The sequence below is a fragment of the Prenolepis imparis genome, unplaced genomic scaffold (assembly GCF_030444845.1).
Source record: "Prenolepis imparis isolate NDT839.2.m4 unplaced genomic scaffold, iyPreImpa1.0 SCAF_1, whole genome shotgun sequence".
NCBI lineage: Eukaryota > Metazoa > Arthropoda > Insecta > Hymenoptera > Formicidae > Prenolepis > Prenolepis imparis.
Window position 1 is genome coordinate 4921723 of NW_028141159.1, and position 21626 is coordinate 4943348.

The 21626-nt window shown below is 35.0% G+C and overlaps 2 protein-coding genes across 2 annotated transcripts; both read right to left on the reverse strand.

Moving 5' to 3' along the window:
* Positions 1–674: 674 nt before the first annotated feature.
* Ppo (phenoloxidase subunit A3) lies at positions 675–7177 on the reverse strand. Its single transcript, XM_083050414.1, has 9 exons — positions 6999–7177; positions 6346–6538; positions 5978–6201; positions 5243–5445; positions 4237–4654; positions 3806–3934; positions 2702–3029; positions 2121–2353; positions 675–1889 (listed from the first exon to the last, which is right to left on the reverse strand). The coding sequence occupies exons 1-9, from the start codon at positions 7110–7112 to the stop codon at positions 1644–1646; spliced, it is 2088 nt and encodes a 695-aa protein (XP_082906540.1). The 5' UTR covers positions 7113–7177; the 3' UTR covers positions 675–1643.
* An 888-nt stretch (positions 7178–8065) lies between these two features.
* On the reverse strand, positions 8066–20117 carry LOC145943090 (somatomedin-B and thrombospondin type-1 domain-containing protein-like). Its single transcript, XM_083050427.1, has 5 exons — positions 19156–20117; positions 14189–14389; positions 13639–13717; positions 12760–12833; positions 8066–10270 (listed from the first exon to the last, which is right to left on the reverse strand). The coding sequence occupies exons 1-5, from the start codon at positions 19412–19414 to the stop codon at positions 9912–9914; spliced, it is 972 nt and encodes a 323-aa protein (XP_082906553.1). The 5' UTR covers positions 19415–20117; the 3' UTR covers positions 8066–9911.
* Between the last annotated feature and the right edge of the window lie 1509 nt (positions 20118–21626).

Genomic DNA, 21626 nt, shown 5'->3' on the forward strand with positions numbered 1-21626 from the left:
GCTCGGTATATCAAACGTTCGAATGTATGCTCGCGTGAAACGGAATCCTTGAATAACCGCGCGAGTGATATTAGGGGAAAGGGACTACGGTTAAGCGACGGTCGTAAACGTGTATCTATCTTCGTCCGCTCGTCCCTATTTCCACCCCTCGTAGGAATAAATCCACGTCCGTCTAGCTGCGAACTAGCAGAAACAAACGCGTGATAAATGCATTTGGGGGAGAGAACAGAATTCGCACGGCTCTAAAACGAGCAATGTGTTTTATACATATATATATATATATATATGAAAATGTTGACTGCGCGTCAGTTGATAAAGACGTGCTTTAGTAATTTAACTAAGATATTAATTATAATATAAACTGTAAGTGACACATAAGTTTCGTTATTTTTTCTCTTGATATCGTAATTTTTATACATTAATGAAGAGAATGAAAGAAAATTAAAAATAATAAAAATATTCCCCCAAGTTTAATGCATATTGATTTTGGAAATATTTTATATGACAAAAATGTATACGTATTTTTTGCATTTTTTAATAACGTAAAAATTAATTATGTAATCGATGAGAGAGAAGAGAGGTTAACTGTGACAGAGTTTGAAATATTTAATTAAATCATTAATTCAGAAATTTTTTGTCAAACATGCTCTCGTATATTCAAAGTATTGTCGCTCGCTTTCAACACCGGTAATGCGATAAAAGAGTTTTAAAAAAACGCTCGTCTAATTTGCATAGACTTTATTTTTATCTTTTTTTGCTTTTTACATTTGCTGCTTCCTACAATCTAGTTCCCGTAATACGGGTGAAACGAGAGAAAGAAGACGGGAAAAGCTCCGCTTGGGCGTTCGGGACATGTCTTTGTTCCCGTTTTTACGCAAAGATACATTTGTTAAGCGGTACTTATTGTTCGTGGACGCGTAAATTGTAAAATCGTAAATACAACAATCTCTACAGAATCGTTCAAGAGAAAGATTCATATAGGATTGGATCGCGCATAATAAAAGAATTATTATATTGAATTATAATATATTGAAATTATAATATAAAAAATACGCAAGTATATTTAAAAGTATTATGAGTTAACTCTAAGTTACACAGACAAAGCGTTATACTTGTATAGGTGTCTGCTAATATAGCTAAAAAAAAAAATAAGTAAACATAATAAAATTGCGGTAAAATGATTGGAGAAACGTTAAGTACTACAATATAGATATAATGAAATTCTAATGAAATATCGTATATATCCCGAGCAAAAATCTCGATTTCGCGAAGATGACGAGGGGAGACAATTACTTTCACGTACAAGATTGTGCATTCCTGCGCTGAGAAAAGGTCCTCTCCGGATATTCTTGCGTCATCGAGATATGAATATAGCGTTTCGCCCAACCTCCGGTCTTTTTCATTCGCTCCCGTCCTCCGTCATTCCGGCATTCATCGTCCAAGGATATAGACTAGATAGAACCATGTCTCTTGCACCCCTTTCTGTCCTCCCGTCACCCCCTCCTTCCTCCGCAATCAGTCGCGATCTCCGACGGATATTGCAGGATCGCGGCGGAATGCGGGGGAGATCGGAAGCGGCGGAATTCTCTGCGGAGAGATGCGCGAGATGCGGTCCGTCGCGATCGGTCGGTCAGTCATCAGATTCAGGCGAAGGTGAGGGTGTTGCTCATGCTTCCGGATCGCATTCGCGGTAGCACCGTATCCGTGTGGCGGATGGTGATCTGCGTGACCGCCATATTACCGGTAAGGAATTGGGCCAGAGTCTCCACGCCAGATCGGGCTCGACGATCGAACGGATAACCCATGGGTCGAGCGTCCGGATACTTGCGGTCCCGCAGACCGCAGTAGCTCACCGCATCCTTGCATCCAGGCGATTCATCCTGCTCCACCTGTACGCGTGTCACCGCGGGACGGTAAAGCAATTCGTTTAGCGCGTGTCGGTCGTGTGTAGTTCTCTTTTTGCTTTTTCCTTTCTTTTTTTGTTAAAAGCGGAATAATGCATCTTCCCGGAAAACGTTAAAGAAAAGAGGAGAAAAAGGTATGAAGGAGGGTTTTCATCACCTGACACACTGTAAGCTTTTAAGCGCCATAAGAGCCTAATAAGTATAAAAAATACTCACCGCGTCAGCGGTGTAATCGGATATCATGATGAAGAGATCCATCGGGAATCCTTCCTCTTTTCCCTTAGGTACTAGCATGTGCTGCGGCCAACCGCATCCGCAAAAGTTGAACTGGTCCAGGCTATCGCCACTGATCGGTCTGTTCTCTTCGAGACTGCGGAACGTCCTTTCGAATGGTATAGTTACCGAGGACTCCGTTGATTTACGCTCGATAGTATTCTGTCCTGGTTTCACTAAAGCCGCGAGCAAATGAAACATTTTATTAAATACAAATAGTTAAACGCAAATAGTTAAACATCGCTTGCTTATGCAATCAAACATTCCCGTCAAGTAATAAAATATATTCATATTCTGAAAGAGTTATATGCAAAAGAGTAGATTAATATGATAGAAATTATGCACTTTAATATTTTCATTTTCGTTATATGTTAAAAAATTAAAACCCTATTACAATTTCTAAAAATAATGTAGCGAAAGATGTCTGTTGGATATATTTTACTCTCTATAAAGTTAAATTAAAAATAATTCGGAATATAAAAATAATAAGTAGCGACGGAATTAACATGGAATAAACGACTTACGTAATACAGTAAACTTATCCATTTCAATCATGAGCTCCTTTTGATCCCTCAAAACGTAGGGCAGTCCACGTTCGTCCTGTCTGGGCGCCATGAATATACGAACGGTTCCTCGGCGCGGCGCGTTATTGCGATTGTTGGCGACGATTCTGTACGTATAGTCGGCATGATTCAAATGAGTGAATCTGGCGAGAATCGGACCGCGCGGCGTGAAGTCGAGACCGCGAGATAGATCGACGTCGCTCTTGTTCCAGAATGTAGCGAGCAAGTTCGCCGGCTGATTCGGAGTCTGCACTCCTACATCCCTGATTTCCACGCCGGGAAAGTCCAACTAAAAATTTGCACGAGCGAATGAGAAAAAAAAGCCAATTAAATTCCCGGCGCTAATGCCGTATATAAAGAGTTTCTCGTAATTATTTCTCTTCAGCCTTTCAGTCAAATTCCAAAGTAGGTTTTGGAGTTGGCTCTTCTTCGAAATAAAATTTAAATTGAAGCTTAATTAAGAAGAACTCCGTGTTTAAAAATAAAGATACTTTGACATGTAAAGAATATAAAAAGGAAATTAATTATCGCGCGATTAACTCCAAATTTCTTTTATTCCTACAGTTACGTCTTACTGAGTTATATAGAATTAAAAACTTGAAGATTGTGTTAGTAAGATTAAATTACATCCGATTGAATTACGTCAGTTAAATGTGTACTAAGAGTTGAATTTTTCAAAGATTTTTATAAAAATAAATCAGAGGTATTCTATATTATAATATTATTATTCACGATTAAAGAACATATTTTACATTATTATATTATTATTCACGAAAACTAAATTGAGATATTATATTTAATTATTATATTTATATTTATTATTATTATTATATTGAGATTTTATATTATCGGTTTAGTATTTAACGAAATTACCGTCATGCTGGCAAAAAGATAAATTGTGTCGACGTGTCCGGCGGTCTTGTTAAATTAAATAGTTCAACGGGCGTTTTTGTCATTTAGTGGCTTCGCGTAATTCGGGGCCACATGGTACATGTACTTAGCGGCATTATATACTAGGGTGAACTGATGATATATCGCGGAAACGAGACAGCTGTGCACACCCACCTGCTGTAGGCTGTACTCGGGAAGTGTATTCTTATGCTCTAGGAATACATCGTCGACGAAAGCGTGGAATCTGTAGAAGATGGGATCTCTCATAGCGGTAGCCGGTTCTCCCATGATGCTGAAAGTTTCCTATAAAGGGGTACAAAGAAAGAAAAAAAGAATGCTCCGTTTATCATTTCAATAGCATGATTATTCGCATCAATTCTCAACGCGAAAAGAGATGCATTTTTTTTCTCGACCCGCGAGATATTCTGCATATTAAAAAATTCGAGGAACAAAACGATTGTCTCAACAATTAAGAAGAGATCTGTTTAACATTAAAAATTATAAATCATCGTTAATATTAAAAATAAATTTTGATAAGTCTATCGTCGTTTTCATATCCAACTTTTCGCGCAATTATCACAGCACATGATTGCATATCCGGTTACCAAGTAACGATGATCTGGATCATGGCAGTAAGAGATGGCGACGTGACCGAGATTGTGAAGGTCCCCGTAGACATTCTGATTGGGCGACAGGATGCTGGCCTCCATAATATTACCGAGCACGTCCACGCCGCCGAACTCGGTCAAAGGCACCCTCTCACCTCGGGGGTTGATGTAAGCGCCGGTGTGAATGGCCTCGTAGATGCGATCGCGCCATCTCTCCAGATCTTGAAGATCGAAATTGAGTTGGTCCACGGGACGGTTGATATCCTTTAGGACGGCACCGGCCGGACGGGCGGGCCAGGTACGACTGGCCACTAACGAATCTAACTTGGAGAAATAACCCTCCGGAATCGGCTCGCGCCAATTGTGGAAGCGCTTAACTCGGCCCAATCGGTTGCACAGACGTTCAATATTGTATCTGCGAAAACAGAGAAGTCAGCCGGAACGCGGAATAATAACGCAGGGGCTACGGAAATTCCCTCGGGTGATATATCCGCGAATGTTCGACCGACATAAATCGACGGCAATTACTTTTGTAATTAACAAAAAAGAGAGATCGTTATAACGCGAAAGCTATACGCTTTCTTACCGATAAAAAGGTAGCTTTTTAAATAGTTAATAATAATAATTAGATTAAAAAAGAATTTCTACGGATGGCTAGAGGCTATTGCCTGTTAAAAGATAATATAACTCTCGAAGTTTAACATAATTTCTCTTTACACGATATTTCCTTTATAATGTGCGTTTAATATTTTTTCGAAGCATTTCAACAAAAAAACGCTTCAACAGACACACGAGTTTTACTTCTCGAATTAGCCACGTAACACACAAGTTTCCTCCGATGATTCCGACGCGTAAATGCATTTCAGAGCTCGTTGGTAAACATTACTGGAATACCATACAGATTCGAGACAAGTTTCCGCACGGTAATAACGATCGAGATCAGAATTTGATCCTTCGCCGTTCGCGTGATCTCGCGTCGTGGTATTCAATCTTATCGACTTACCTAGCTTGAATCTGATGATGCATATAGTAGAACAGCTCGCCACGTCGATCCTTGTTAACAATCCTTATGTCAGTCTCGAACGGATAGACCAGATGCCAATGCCAATGATGAAGATTGAGCCCGATATCTTCCCTCCAGTAAGCCACCCGATGCTCCTCGTCGAGATCCGATGCGGTATAATCTCGCGGAATTTCGATGGGCAACTATACGGATTACACACGAATAGTGGAATGATAAAATAATGAAATTTTTTACGTTTCAAGATTAACACAAAGCGATTCGAAACAACTATTTTTTTCAAATTTTCCGCGTTATAATAATCTACGTTGTTGTAACTTTCTGTTTTAGAAACGATATGTTACGAACAATATTGAAACACAAATCTAATAAAATATACAAATCTAATAAAACGGTTTCTAAAGTACATTAATTTCAGAAAATAAAAATTTCTAAACATTCATCTAACAATCTATTATTAAACTATGATAGATTGTGCGTGCGTTATTCGAGCTTTCACAATCTGTTAAAAAGTATAATCAAACCTGCCTTGTCCCGCGATACTTTTCCCTTGGCTTAACATCGAAAAGCGGAAATAAAGTCGGAAAGAAAGTTCTACCGCATTTTAAATCGCAATTACTCTATTTGTACTCAAAGAATAAGCCGGTTAATTAAGCCGCATAATCGAGTAAACGGGCTTGTTGGTAATTAATGCGTCAGCGAGCAAGTGCATTGTACCCTGGAGCCAGCTGGTACAACGTTGGCTTCCTCCCTCGCTCTGGCAAATATCCCGCCGTCGATGTACTTGTCCGGGAAAATTTCCGACAGCGGTGGTATCGGCAGATCCTTGGTATCAGGACGATGCAGGATCGCCACCGAGAGCGCGTAGACAAACATCTCGGGATTAACGCGATCGCGACAGTAAACGGATACCGAAAGGAAGTCTTCGTAGGTGCGCATACCTGTATAAAAATACATTAAAAATTAATCGTGAAAACGCACGAAATTCTTGAGCACGACAAAAAAATTCATTATCCTGAGGTAATTGAACGCTTAAACTATGCAAATAAGATAAGAGTATTAAAAATAAAGTCGCGGGAACGAACCTAAAAAGATGTCGATAAGTCGCGCAGCTAATTTTCGATGTTTAGGGATGAAAAGAGAGAAGGGCTCTCGACGTCCAAGTTGAAGGGGAACGCTCAAATCCGGCAGACTGATCTGTTTCACTTGAACTTTCGATGCGGTATCTTCAGCGAAACGATTAAACACCTCGGGAGCCACTTGTTGCCGATTTTCGGGCTGTAAATTCGTTCGAAAAAAATGAAATTTATACTCGAGAGAGAGAGAAGAGAATCGCTATATGAAGAAAAAGAATCAATAATATATTAACGAAGAAATTCAAGACTCTTTTTTTGTTTAAATAAAATTTTGTACATTATATAGAAATAATAATTTAATAATACAGATTGTTTATATAAATATCTTATGAAGAAGAAGATAAAATAAAATTAATTCAAGAGATATATAATGAAGAAGAAATTAAAAGAAAATTCTTTTACACTCTTCTCGATAATTTTTTCAAAATTCTCTAAAAATATCGCTTATGATGACGAGAGAGAGAGAGGGGGGGAGGAGATCTAAAACACAATTTAATTTTAACGTGCAACCAAAAGATTTAAAATTGTATAAATTGCATAACGTCAAAAACTGTGAAATTCAATGTTATTTACGGAATAAGAACGTCAAAGATCGGACTTACCAGGTAGCTAGCTGGTACTTGAAAAGCGACTTTGTTCTCTCCCTTGGGCACGTACACCGGCTCTGCGGGTCGATCAAACAGGTATAGGATATCCGATTTTTTGCTCCCCGACATGTTGACTGTCAACAAGTGTACGCAACTAACTCGACAAGAAAAGGATCGACGATTACGTGACGCGTATGCTGGAAATCGTTATCGAAGCTTTAATAGCGCGAGAATAAGGATCGCTGCTCGTTGTTGTTGAGACACAACGGGTCTTTAGCCGAGTGTCTTGATGTCGTGAATTTATAGGAGAATCGCGAAGGATATAGCGGTTTATCGGCGATAAACGCGATCGCGCTTTCGAGTGACCGCAGGATCCGTTCAGGAAGTAGTACAAGACAGTTCAGGAAAGACGGCATCGAAGAAATGACGAAAGCGCTCTGCGCTTAAACCAAATCCTGTGCACAGGTTTTCCTGTTTTCGAAAGAAATCGACGGCGATTAAAGTTGCAGTAATCACGTGAATTCGAAAATAGACCGACATATTATATTCTATCGCAAAAATCATATCTAATTTTCTCATAATAATCATTATGTTTTGTATATAAAATATAAAATATTTATATAAAACATATTCCAAATTAAAGTATAATATATTCGTTTATAATTGACGCAGACATAAATTGCAACATGCAAATATTATTTATATATGGATATTAAACATTATTTATTCATGAAAGAACAATAAGCTATAGTGATTATCATGTTTATTGGCATGCAAATATCATCCAATACGACATAATTTATAATCCAGCTAAATAATTGACAAGTATTTAATTAAATATCTAATCGATTTTTAATTAATACACTACAGACACATTTATATATATATATATATATATATATATATATATATTAGATACAGAGATACTCGTAATAAAATAGATCGTAAATAAAATTCCATACTTTTAAAGAAAGAAAGCCGGCCAAGAGATGAAAGATTAAGGATAGATGGACGAAGAATAGGAGAAATATGTATATTGTTTTGATCTTAAATTCAATGATGCTCAACCCAGATATGTGCAAGTGTCCTTTATTGACTGTGCTTTTACATTTTGTTCTCGTTTCGAGAGTCTCTATCCTCTCGACACGCCGATATGTACTCGTGAAGAGAAATGATGACATCCCGCACGTTTACAGCCGCAGATACTAAAAACTAAAAAACGAGGTTGCACGGAAATTTTATTATATCATACAATATATATTCGCAATACAAGATATAATATATATGTATTTAAAGATACATTAAAAATTATTTTCAAAATTTACAGGGCGTTGTACACACTAAACTAACGTTACTATGAAGCCATAATAAATGTTTAAAGTTCGAATTAAAGAGATATGTACTGTTTGTTTCAGTGTCGAAGCGTTAAGTATTTTCGAGTTATAAATGACAATATTTTTACAACACCCTGTATCTCAAATATAGAATATAGAAGAATTTTTATAGTATCGGTTATCACATAAAATAATAATAAAAAGAAAATTACGTATGAAGTAGTATATATCTTTTTGATCTTATAAATCTTCTTTTTCATGAGAGATGCTATAATATAGTCATGTTATTAATAAAATACAAATATTTATGATTATAATAATGATAAAATCCTTTTCTTATTTGCTCGCTATAAATATGTGTACATCTGTGTATATATATATATATATATATATATATATATATATATATATATATTTTATATGTATATGTATATAAATATATACATACATACATATATATATATATATATATATATACATATATGTATATAAACAAATACACATATATATTTTATACATCTGACAATGCGTACGATATATTAGATTGCATGAGATTCGAAGAGCAGGAAATGACAAGGAAAAATAATAAGAAAATGCAACATATATATATCAGCACTCTCGTTTCCTCCTGACATCCTTATTTCCAGAGTCTCGTTGCCTAATAACTTATTAAATCCACAGTCACAATGTGAATCATAATGCTAGCGCGTAATGCACTCGCATTTGTACTAGTATCGATAATCATGCAATTCCCTTCAAAATGTCAAGGGAATAAGAAATGTCACTGTCTCCCAATGGGGCGCTTCGCAAGTACCAATGATAAAATCGATATGATAATTATCAGAATAATCTAGGTAATGAGTCCGGTTGCTACATCCAGTTGGAATAGAAGGAGAGAAGAGAGAAAGAAAAAATAAAATAAAATAAATTTTATTCTATGTTTTCTAAATGAGCTTCAGAAAACTTAACACGAGAAAAATTCACATCGAAGATAGTTATCTTAAAGTAAAATTTTATTTTTAATTTACCTTTAATAAATTAAACAAGTAACAATTAACAAAAATAAAACAGAATTAAATAAAGAGATAACAGAGAATTGTCGATTGCCAACATTAGATACAGATGACAAATATACGAAATGTAAAATCGTAATACGTAAAGTTTATTTTCAGAATATAATCTTCGCAAACAAAGCGAAGGTCTATTCTTAGCAAGAATTTCATTGGACATCTTTTATAAAATCCAATATTTCTTGATAAAAATAAAAACAATCGTGTCTCGAATTAAAATACTGAAGCTTTCTGCTGCATCTATTTGTAGCCTGGAAGGCTCCAATTTGCGAAATGCTATCCATATTGTCAATCTTTATAATTCGAAGTCGCTTTCATTACGAGAAGATTGACTCGAAATTTCTCTGCAAAATTCATCCCTTCGGACTGCCTTTCTCGCGTACAATTATACCACATATACCATACATGTATAACAGACGTAAAGGATAAAGGAGAAAGGAAGAGACGGCAGAAGGGATTCTAACGTGAGAGATGACACACTCGCGGGAGAAGCTGTGACACCGGAAAGCCGCCAGGAGGGACGTTCACCGTTCCGCGACAACAGCGGTGTCGCGCCTTCTCCTTCTGCTCCTCTTCCGTCGTCTGCCTCTCCTCCGTCTTCTCACAGATCTGTCCGGATCGCCGACGACGACGGCGTCCCTGCGACCGCGGAACAGCTGCGAGGTGTACGGCGACCCTTGACTCGGTTGCTCGCATCGCGGATCGTGACAGTCCACCAGCAGTCGCGAATCGCCGATCCATTTGCCGTGACAGGTGGAATTCGGCGATCGACCGCGTCGATTTTTGCTACCATCGGCGATATCGGTCGATAGCTTCCACCTACCGATCCCCACGTATCGGTCCAGACTCTCGTTACCGGGACGTTCCACGCAGATCCGCGAACCTGCGACGATTTTAGATACTTTTGCTCGAAAGCGGTATTTTTTATTATTATACTTTTCTACGCTGTTTCATTATACATTTACACGCCCGCGAGATGCGCATTGTTTGTTACGAAAAAGCTATTTTTATTACTAAAACACTCTTAAGCACTTGTTTCGGCTTTTAATATTATTATATATACATATAGTGTTGGCAAGAAAAAGTCAAAATTAATTAATTAATTGTATGCTGTATGTAGTAATTAGTCTTCTAGCAATCATTCTTTTAATTAATTATTTTTTTAATAAAATATACTATAAAATATACTAGAAATATATCAGAGCAATTTGGTTTGTCCTCTATTAATAAGCTTGATAAGAAGAATGGAATGTGATTAGAGAAATCAAAAGCGCATAAAGTGGGAAAAAAAACGAGACGTCTAATTTTGGTAACGATATAAAGATAATAAGTAAGCCATCATCATCAAAATAACTCGCTTTTGTCCGCAAATTTCCGCGTCCGTGTCTTATCTGCGTCTGATACGTCGTTTGGTAGGAAACAACCGTTATCTCCGCCACCGCATCCACTTCATCCGGTCGATTCCTTCGCGATAACAGCCGTCGTAGAGCAGCGTCGCGAAAGCTACGCTCTAATTTACATGACGTTACGTCGCGCAGCCGTAGCGCACGTTAATTGAGACTAGATCGAGTCGCTTCATTTCTACGTTGGCGGCGCGATTCATCATTATGCGAATTACGTATTCAGATTTTGAGTAGTTTAGGTTTAGATTCCCTTAAAAGCCCACCTTATTATGCAATTCTAGATAAGAGATCTCGTTCCTTTCCTAGTAGAAAACGCGCGTACAGATAATTTTTTATAATTCCAAGATTAATAGTAGATTTATAATTGTTTTTATATATATCTCATTAAATTTGATAAAATATTCAGTATAAAAATGTTTGATTTTTGTGGCTGTTCCGCAAAAACCTAATTACTTCAAATTAACAAATGCTCAGTCAAAAAATTGCAATCAAAAATTTGATTGCGTGAAAGAAGGACAATTTTTTGTTTAAAAGAGTTAAATTTGTCTATTTTTTAATAATATACGTATATTTAGCAATATATAAAAAGCGTGCGAATGCATAATCTCTCAAGTTTCGTGCGTCACTTAAATGAGAATATCAAAAAGTTGAAATTATAATATTAGAAGTTTAAAATTCTCACGGGGCATGTGCTGACAAAATCTTGTTTTTTATCATAATGTCTGCTGAGTGCGGAGATGTTCACGTGGAACGATAATTTTTCACTTGAAGCATAATCCCACTATGAAATGCGAACCATTTTTTGTAAGAGGACAAAGGTCTATTGTCTCTTCTCTCGAAGCATTATAGTTACAAGAACTTGAAGAATGTTAAATCTCAAGGATGGCTGGTATGCGCCATTGCTTTTCCTTTTCCACGAGGGAATATATACTTAAGAATATATACTTTGTTTTTAAAATAAACCCTGTAATTTTACTAAACGTCTAACTCTGTTTATCCTTGACGTGAAGAAACAGCTCAAAGTTTCCGACTTCTTACAGCGTTTCTCTTAGAATTACGTAGATTTATATGTAATATTTAAAAATATATAAAATATTGTGTAGAAATTTTTCATATAGATTAATATGTAATATTTAAAAATATTTAAAAAATTGCGGAGATATCCAATGTATTAATATTCAAATGTAATATGTAATACAAATAACATATTTTTACATATTTTGATACTGGCATATTATGTATTTCATGAGAATTCATAAATTATTAAGAATATAATAATTTTTAAACTAGAAAAAAATTGTGCCTCAGAATTGTAATAACGTGATTCGCAAACATTACGTTGCAATGTTTGTAACAACGTTTGCTCGTCATTATATAAATAGAACCGATAGAACCATAAATATTTTAACGAAGAACGATCAAAAAAATTTTATAAAACAAAATAACACGTTGTGTAAATTTATCCTGAGGCATTTTCTTCAATTTAATGATCAGAATATAAAAATGAGATATTTTTTTTAATTGCCAGGAATATATACCCCTATTGAAAATAAAGGTTAAACTTTTAATAATTTATGAGTACTTCTATGAAATATATATAATGTGCCAGCTTTATAAACAAAAATAACAATGCTGTTTTATTTAAGCAAATGGATTCGACTCATAACAATTTATAATTTATAACTTAATACAAAATTGAAAATTATAACATCGAAAATTGAAAACATATATTAAATAATAAATTACGTATATTTAAATTCTCGTAAAAAAAAATTAATAAATTTTAATTTCGTCACAAAATTTAGAATAAAGAGAAAGCGCATAATTAATTAAATATTTTTACATATATTTCTTTATATCTCAATAATTGATCTCGATAATGAAAATATAATTTTGTTAATTAACACTCCTGATTCTTATTGTAACATCGATTATCGCAATGTGCGAGTATAATATTACTTATACTAACCTTCCGAGAGCAAATCCGAAATTTTACTGCAACCCTGCGAGACGCGTACAATAGTGAAAGCAACGCAGCTGCCTCTGAAACGTGTATAACATCGCATTATATTGTAGATTGTAAAGTGTAAACCGCGGAACGAGTTCTCTCATATATATTCTTTTTAGCCAACACGTAATGGCCCAAAAGATTCCGTTGCCTGCTAACGGTCCTGTGTAACTTGCTTTACTTGTTCGACAACATGACCGAAGGATACTCTGCGACACGATATTCGCTACGTGTTTTGTGACAAATTGAAGCACGTGTCAAATTACGACACTCACGACACATTGACGATTCTATCTTAGTTACAATGGAAATGAAATTAAAAATATATATATATATCTCGAAAAGTTTCAAGAGAAACCTTTCAACACGATGGGGAATCCTTATATCTGTGATTGCAAAGATAACTTTGAAAATTAAAAGCCAATTAATCTGTTACGCGCGAACTACTCTGCGTTATCAATAATACATATGCAAACCGCAATTGAAGATTATTAATTTATGACACAGTATAATGACACAGAACAAAAGATAAATTATTATTACATATGAATAGATTAAAAACATATTTCGTTGCGAATGAGCTCATTGTATTCATTTAATTGAATACAGAGATCGAGAGAAGTAAAAAGTAATCTCTGTTATAATGAACAATAGCAATGTCCACGCGAAACAAATATAACTTTTACGCTTTAATTTCCTCACGAATCCTATCTTATCTATTTTTACGATGCACCACCGATCGAGAAAACGGCATTGTTTCTGTTGCTCGAATTGGGAACACGTGTGGTAAATCGTATTTCGCACGAACCAAAGCTAAGCACGGGGGCTTGACCTACCTACCTTTTATCGACAATTCTATCCTTGATCCTTACGTCCGTACTATTCCCGTCGCCCGGAAAGAGTGCAAGAAGCGTCACACCTGCGGCAAATGAAAGAAAATTGTCTAGGATCAAGAAACAGTCGGTAGATGTCAAGAATTTCGCGTCGCGGTAAGTACGTGATCGGGGAGAAATCGTGTATGGTTGTAAATTTAAAAGAAGAAAATGTCACGGACATGTGTATATGTTTGTAGAGAAATTGGAAAACGCAAGCAGGAAAAAATAATTTATTTTTCTCTCTTCGCACTTTAATTTTCTTCGTATTGAAATTTAGCTTTCAATCAATTTCGCGGGAGCCGTAATAATTATTACAAAGGAATGATTAATTTTTAATTTCGTGAGTACAGAGTGGAGAAAACGGGATAATAATTTCATTAACCGATTAATTATATTATCGAATACGACTAAAGATTAATTTTTGTTCATCGTTTTAGAGAAACAACTGCCCTTAAATTAAAATGCGACTTATCCGCCGTCTCATCTCCATGATCAGAGAATTGATCAGCACTCACTTTTAGCGTGCGGTTGCGAACGAATTCCGGCGTGGCATGCCTGGAAGCTGCGGCAAGTCCTGACTTGATCCAAACGAGGACAGTGCTTGCCGCCGTTCTTCTCCGAAATCTCGATCACCCGACTGCGTCTTTGAGTGCCACTTCCGCATCCGTTATCGCACTGACTCCACGGACCCCATTGGCTCACCGCGCAGTCCACCACTGTAAGGGTTGAATGGGTTTGGCGTTTAAGATCTGGCCATCTAGTCGTTTATCGAACGATAAAATTGTCCCGAAATTGCCACTGCGATCGACAAACCGATAGCGGAAGCGATTCGGAAAATGCCGTCTCATTCAAACTCGCTCTTTAACTTCCATTCTCAAGTAATTGACTTTCTTCTCTAGCTCTCTCTCTCTACCAATAGCGATTATATTTTATTATACGAGATATAATTTTATAAAATACAATTACAATACAATAGCGGGGAGATGTGTGCATGCTTCGATGGAAGTCAAAGGGTCAACTGCGTTATTTTCCCGATATTTTACGCCGCCTATAAAAGGCAGCTCGCAGGAATAGCGATTTATGAACGTCCCTTCGAAACGTTCCGCTGTGCATTGTTCACGTCACTCTCTGCTATATCGCCGAGAAAACGGGAGGGCATTAAAGGAGGATAAAAATGTGATAAATGTGTCAGCAATCACAGGTACTTTTTGCCATTAAAAAATACGCCGAGTACGCGAGATGAAAATTTATTCAATTTTGCCGTTCCATTTTGCGCAGAATATGTATTATATATCGAAAACCATTATCGCAACATTTAAAAAATTGAAGCGCTCGACGTGTTTATAGTAACGGTGTTAATCAAGCGTTTCGGATGAAATATGGAGCAGTAATTATTCCGCGTCAAATTTTTAACGGCTATCTAAAACGAGAGAACCGGGCGATTAGACCGGAGTGATATCTAACCTTCTGTTGGGCGGTACAATTTATTTTACGTTTCTAAAATATTTCTCTTTTATAATAGAACATCATTATGCAGTTTGAAAAAGCAATTAGGAAAAAGTTTCGAATAAATAAGATCTTGCTCTTTTCATCTCCAGAGTGGATATAGGAAAGAGGTCTTTGAAGACTCGCAAAGCGGAAGTGTATCACAAATGAGGCACATAATAAGAACCTTGAAACAATATGCGTATTACAAGAGAGAGAAATAAAATTAATAAAATTAAATTAAATATTATTTATAGCGAATAATATGTAATTATATACGATGGATTCTACCGTATTAATGTAGAACGTAGGTAATCACATTTGTATTTTTTACGCATAGGCAAATTGATGTATTAATATATATATTAACATTTTCAATATTTTCCCACGTAGCATTTTCATTTTCTCGCGTTTCCAATTAGTGGTAATTTATTATGCGATCGATTTTTAGCAGACACGCATAAAATACGAAAGGAATATTTTATAGACACGGGCGCGATTCTTTTTAGTTAGTTCTATTTTATAGAACCGGTATTATATTATATACAACACGTAGGAAAAATTGTGCGATAAAATTGAAACTACGAAATTTTGCATTAGGTTGCCAGCAAATGCCAAATAGAGCAAGGTATATGCAATAACTTATTTATTAATTCCTCTTTTATGGTTATTCAATGTTAGAGAGTCATGGCCCATCTGGCCCACCAGACCTGATCACCAGGACACGGTCATATCGATCGATTGTGTACTCGAACTAAATTATTTCGCTTGCCCGCCGGTTCGCTGAATGCGAATGGTCGAATGACATATAGGTACGCGATGTTGGAAGTTTATCGAGCCAGACAGCGGATAGATAATGCTTCTGTGATCGTTTCTGATTCGTGTCAATTCATATATAAGATGATGTCATGTGTCATTGCCGCAGGTGTAGTCGAAATTTGACGCGTTATGTCATTCGTGTCGGAACGATAAAACTTTGTACACGAATTCTCCTCAGTTACTTCAAATGATGACTTTTCAAAATTGTTGTAAAAATATTATTATAAGCATAATAGAACACTCGACGCAATTATTTTCTATCAATCTCCAGTTTATTGCAGTTATCTAAAATGTTTTTATGCTACTCTTAAAAGACAATTTTAACATATTTTAACATATTTTAACATATTTTAACATATTTTAACATATTTTAACATATTTTCTTGGTGTGTTATTATAAAAATGATGAAAAAGCTATGCTATGAATTCTTGTTAAAAATTATGAAGAATAATAGAGAGATTAATAGAGAGAGAATTATATATACGCATGAATATTCTTTTTGTATAATTTCTTTTTACATTCCATTTGATATGAATGCATGCGCAATAAGTACGTCTTTTGATTTCCTATATAAAATATTGAAATTCGCGTCTCGTCTCAAGCTTGCACGAGATGAGAATGGAAGCAAGATTATCTGTCGTGGACGAACGGCTTTGTGCTATTCGAAAAATGATTTCAGTCGCAAGTACTAAAGCGTTACATCTTCAAGTAGAGGTACTTTTTCGTCAGGTAAGCGTGATAATCGCGTTCCGACGCAGCTTCAGCTTTGGCGAATATCGAAGCTTCACAGAAGAAATCTCTCGAAGCATTAAAGATGAACATCCAGACGGATGGAGAGCACATGCGACGAAATGCAATAAAATTATTTTTATCATTGAAGATATAGATATTGCCGTTTCTCCCATTTGCGATCATTCCATGATTGATGTACGATAAATTGTAGCCGCATGAACGCGGTTTTTATTTGGCGTTGTTATTATTGTTTAGCGAACAATTTATACGTATGCTAATCGATTACTTGGCAATTAAACTGGTAATGCATAGCCATGTTAAACGAACGGAAATGTGAATGTCGAGTAACATTAATCCCTTTGTTACTAACAAGCGCTTCATTCGATGACCAATAAAAATCCAAACAATTTGAGACAACTGATGCGCACCAATATAGTAGGATAGCTCGACTATCTATTACACAATGTGCAACAAAACTGCAACAGTATTTATTGTTTGCGACACAAACAATTATTAACCACAATTCTAAAAAATATCAAATAAATTACGACAAAAAGAGAATACAATAAAATATCGCACTGTATGTATGAAGTTTAAAAAAAACAAAATTTTTATAAATTAATTATTCTAATATTTAATCTAACCTAACAAAAAAGTAAGCAAAGCAATATAAAATCTTTTGTCAGAAGAGTTAAACTATGCTAGCGACCGCAAGATATTGCAAAGAGCAAAAAATTTAAGTAAATGCCATTATCTCAGCATTATGTCAAATCTATAGAATATAACCATGAAGATTCGGTCTATAAATTACAGATTAAGTTTGGAAAGATATTCCACTCTTTTATGCTTTGTCAGAGCTGACCCGTTGGGTAGAACGTTATCAGCTTTACTTAAGGCAATACAGCGGTAATAATTCTTCCGATCTCTGTATAAAAGATGATTCTTTACGGACCATTTCTTCTAAATACGAAACACCCACATATACACATAGATTTATTTTTTTGTTTATGTTTATTTTTGATATTTAATCTTTTGTGAATTTTTTTTAGAAATTTTTTAATTAATTATTAAAAATTATTAAATTAATTTTTAATTTTAGTAGACAAGTGACTTTTACAAAAAATTTAATGTCCTTAATATTTCTTAAATTTAAGTTACATATTTAATATTTCTTATCAGATTTTGTGATATTTTATGCATGATAACCATACGATATATATGATAAGAAGCATAAAATGATATGCTTGAAACGCTTTATCATACGAGAGTATATCGATTCTTCTTAAATGCAATATATCCATATATCAAATTGATAGTTGCTCGACGCTTGACTAAATTTTTGCAGAATGCTATTGTAGATATTTGTTGAAACGCATCACATCAGCATTTTTTGAGCGATTTCATGTGTGATTGTTTTGATCGAAAATTGAAAGCAGATATTGGTTTTAAAGTGTTATAGAATAAAAAAAATAAATCATATTACTCGCTATTTAGTTGATATATGGATATTGAAGAGAAACGGAGGACTCTAATAGTAAAAAAAGAACTTATACATATGCAAATAAAATTTTCTATCAACAAAACTTTTCTTCGAGATAAAGAATTCAAATAATATTAATTAATTAAGAACTTAATAGCTGATTGTAAATTACTAAGTAATTTGAAGTGACCGTGACCGAGCTTCTAAAATAGATAAGCGGGATATATGTATAAGTCTTTAAGATCTAGTATAATCCTACAAAATCCGGAATGTTTAAGTATGTACTTAACAAGAATTGACCCATAAGTAAAGACGGATTATGTTCTTAATTAATCCATGTTCTCTACGTTATTTTCTGTTGGATTGATTATTTCTTCGACGTTTTACTTGATTAATTTATATATCGATACTTTTTATTCCATGCTCTGATTTTATACCAGGTTTTACTACAAATAATTATTAAGATTTTATAATTGACAGATATAGGACATTGAATTATTTGACACGAGAAACTTACTTATGTTAATAATAAACACATATATATTAACAGTAACACACAATAATATACATAATATATATAAAAATTTCTTATATTTGTACTTGATGATTTTTAAAAAGACTATCTTTACTTTGCATGTTTGCGCAAATGTTATACGATTCATTTTATTTCTCACAAAAAAATATAACGTATTTAGAGTGCCAATTTTTACTTTAAATGGATAAAGAAAATTGAATTGGACTAAAAATTAAATTATGTAATAATTTAAAAAAATATATAAAATAAATTTATGTAATCAGGTTAATAATTCATACAAAATTATTCGATTATTAACAACCGAATATAATTTATTACAAAAATAGAACGATCTCTCTCTTTTATAATAGGTCATTTAATTATCATGAGTCTTCTTTTTTCAAAAAAGCTCATCTATCACTTTTCAAGCAAAAGATTATCGGAAACCTACCACCGCAGGTCTCTTTGAAGTCGTCGCAACAATCGGCGAGCTTGAGGCAAGCATGGTCGCAGTAACACGGCTTATCGCGCGGGCTCTCGATAATCGCGTTCGGCGACTCCTTCTGGATGACGCAGCCGGAGTCTCTGCCTTGGCAGCAGAGCTTCGCGGAGCTGCAGCTTCCGGCGTCGGTCCCGTCAACGGTCAGAGAAATCAACGTGGCGACAACGACGAGGATCGACCCGGCCAACGTCGCGTCCTTTCTCCACATTCTCCTCGCGATTCCGCGACCCTGACGACCTTGCTCTCACCGCCTGCAGCCACCACCGCAACGACCTTGATCGGTCGTTTCTTAGCGGACGTGGAAACGCACCGCACGTGACCTTGACGTTATGACACCCTGCTCGACTCACTTTACAGCGCGCGATCGATCGTCGACATATCGATATTTATCCCAGCTTGCGCTTCCCTAAATATATTGCGCCTAATCTCTCGGAGAGGATGTCCTTCCGGTCTTAACGGGATTCATGTTCGAGATTGCGATCAGAATTACTGAGTATTGACCAGAATCGAGAATCTCTTCGAAAACACACTAAGTTTATATAAAATTAATTTTTTCTTACATCGCGAATCTTTCAATCAAACAAAAAATAATTATCGCTCGCAAAGAATCTTCAATGTCTTCTCTTCTTAGATACTTTTTAATTGATTAATTGAAATAAAGAATAATAATTTTGTCCTTTTAGCTAACGTGTTATATTTATTTTCGGATGCGCCAAGATTATTTAAAAAAAAATAAAAATAAGGAAATGCCTACGAACACTTTGCGACACGCATCGGTTTGAACTTTTTCGCGGCGACACTGCAGAAACGACCCTTCGGTGGACCGTGTCGCGATCAAACTGAGCGTTTCAACCCCGCGAGCGCGAGAAGAACATAACTAGACGCGCACTATGTTGCGCCTTGTGCCGACTCGTCGTCCTTGCTTTTCGTACTCTCGGCGCACCTCCCACGGGAACCGCAGCAGCCGTCATCTACCTGGGCGCATGCTCGCTACTATCCTCACAGGATACCAGACGATTTAGTACCTGCAGCTTTTAATGGAATTTAAAGGCCAACAATTCGCACGTACCATATATAAGGGTAACGTATATACGGGGCATCCCGAAACCATTGGATGTCTTCTTATATTACAAGTTCGTTTGGAGAAACGAGAATTATCTGGGAGAGAATGTGAAACGAAAACACATGTTGTTCCGCAATTTATTTATAAATTTATTTTTATTACGTAAGAATTATGTCAGAAGTATAGCAAGTGTCACTATCGGCTATTTCTTGATCAGTTTAAATACATTTTAATCGAGAAAATTATATAATTGTATATCATTATTGACTTATCTCATACAATGTGTGATTTTAATGAATCAACGATCACGTTATTATTTGTTTGGATGCAGAGTTTTACAAAATTGAAAGATGCATCCGGAGAGAGATATTTAATAAATTTTAAATGAAATTCCAAACTAGAGAAAACTATGTAAAAGTATCTTTCCACTTTGCATTAAGATGTTATTTATTTCGAAAGCAACGTTGCATTATATACAAAAAAATATTTTAAATATTGGTTATTCTCTATCGGTCTATTATAATTATCAGTTATTATCTCCTATCACGAACTTCTTGCTTATGACAAATAATCTAACATTGCATGAAATTTTAAAGATATATGTACATATATATATATAGGAGAGTATATACCAATATATATGATATATTCATCTCTCGAGAGAGATATACCAATGCATTTATCAATAATTGAACTGCATATACAGAGTCGATATATCTCTCGCATCCGCGTAGTGAAATACATCATAACATTAAAATGAAATAATATCTCAACACTAAATTAGAAAAAGATTTTTTCTACTTACACAGTTGAAAAATTTATGTTAAATTTAACAAATATTACATGTCCCAAACGGTCCACAGAAATTTTTGTGTTAATTTAACATAATACGGATATGTTAAATGGTGACACGAATATTGTGTTAATATTTTAACATAAAATAAATGTAAACTTCAAATAAACTTAAAATAAATTTTGTGTAAAATTAACATAGTTTTAATGTAAAAATTAACTTAAAAAATTATTAATTTTACATTTTATCATCCCCACTTATATTATAAAGTAAAATTAACATTTTTTTTCTGTAAATATTAACAGATAAATCTTGTAACTAATAATGCGGAACATATTTATTGTGTAAAATTAAAAATAGATATACATTGTGTTATTTTTACACGTTTTTTTAGTTGTTTTAATAATTTAACATTTGAATTCAATTAACATAACAGCAATATGTTAAATTAACACATGAATGTGTTAAATATTTAACACAAAAATTTTAACGGGGACCGTTTTTAACAAGAAAACACAAATTTTCCAACTGTGTACATACGAGAGAGAATGCAAGCGGAAGAAA

What these genes read in the sequence shown, in the direction of transcription:
- LOC145943090 (XM_083050427.1), bottom strand. Translation starts at nt 19,414, where the DNA reads ATGTGGAGAAAGGACGCGACGTTGGCCGGGTCGATCCTCGTCGTTGTC. An exon ending in TTCGCAACCGCACGCTAAAA is followed by an intron (nt 13,718 to 14,188) that starts GTGAGTGCTGAT and finishes CATTTGCCGCAG; the next exon opens with GTGTGACGCTTCTTGCACTC. An exon ending in TTCGGATTTGCTCTCGGAAG is followed by an intron (nt 10,271 to 12,759) that starts GTTAGTATAAGT and finishes AAATCGTCGCAG; the next exon opens with GTTCGCGGATCTGCGTGGAA.
- Ppo (XM_083050414.1), bottom strand. Translation starts at nt 7,112, where the DNA reads ATGTCGGGGAGCAAAAAATCGGATATCCTATACCTGTTTGATCGACCC. An exon ending in CCGAGTACAGCCTACAGCAG is followed by an intron (nt 3,030 to 3,805) that starts GTGGGTGTGCAC and finishes GCAAATTTTTAG; the next exon opens with TTGGACTTTCCCGGCGTGGA. An exon ending in CCGATTACACCGCTGACGCG is followed by an intron (nt 1,890 to 2,120) that starts GTGAGTATTTTT and finishes ACACGCGTACAG; the next exon opens with GTGGAGCAGGATGAATCGCC.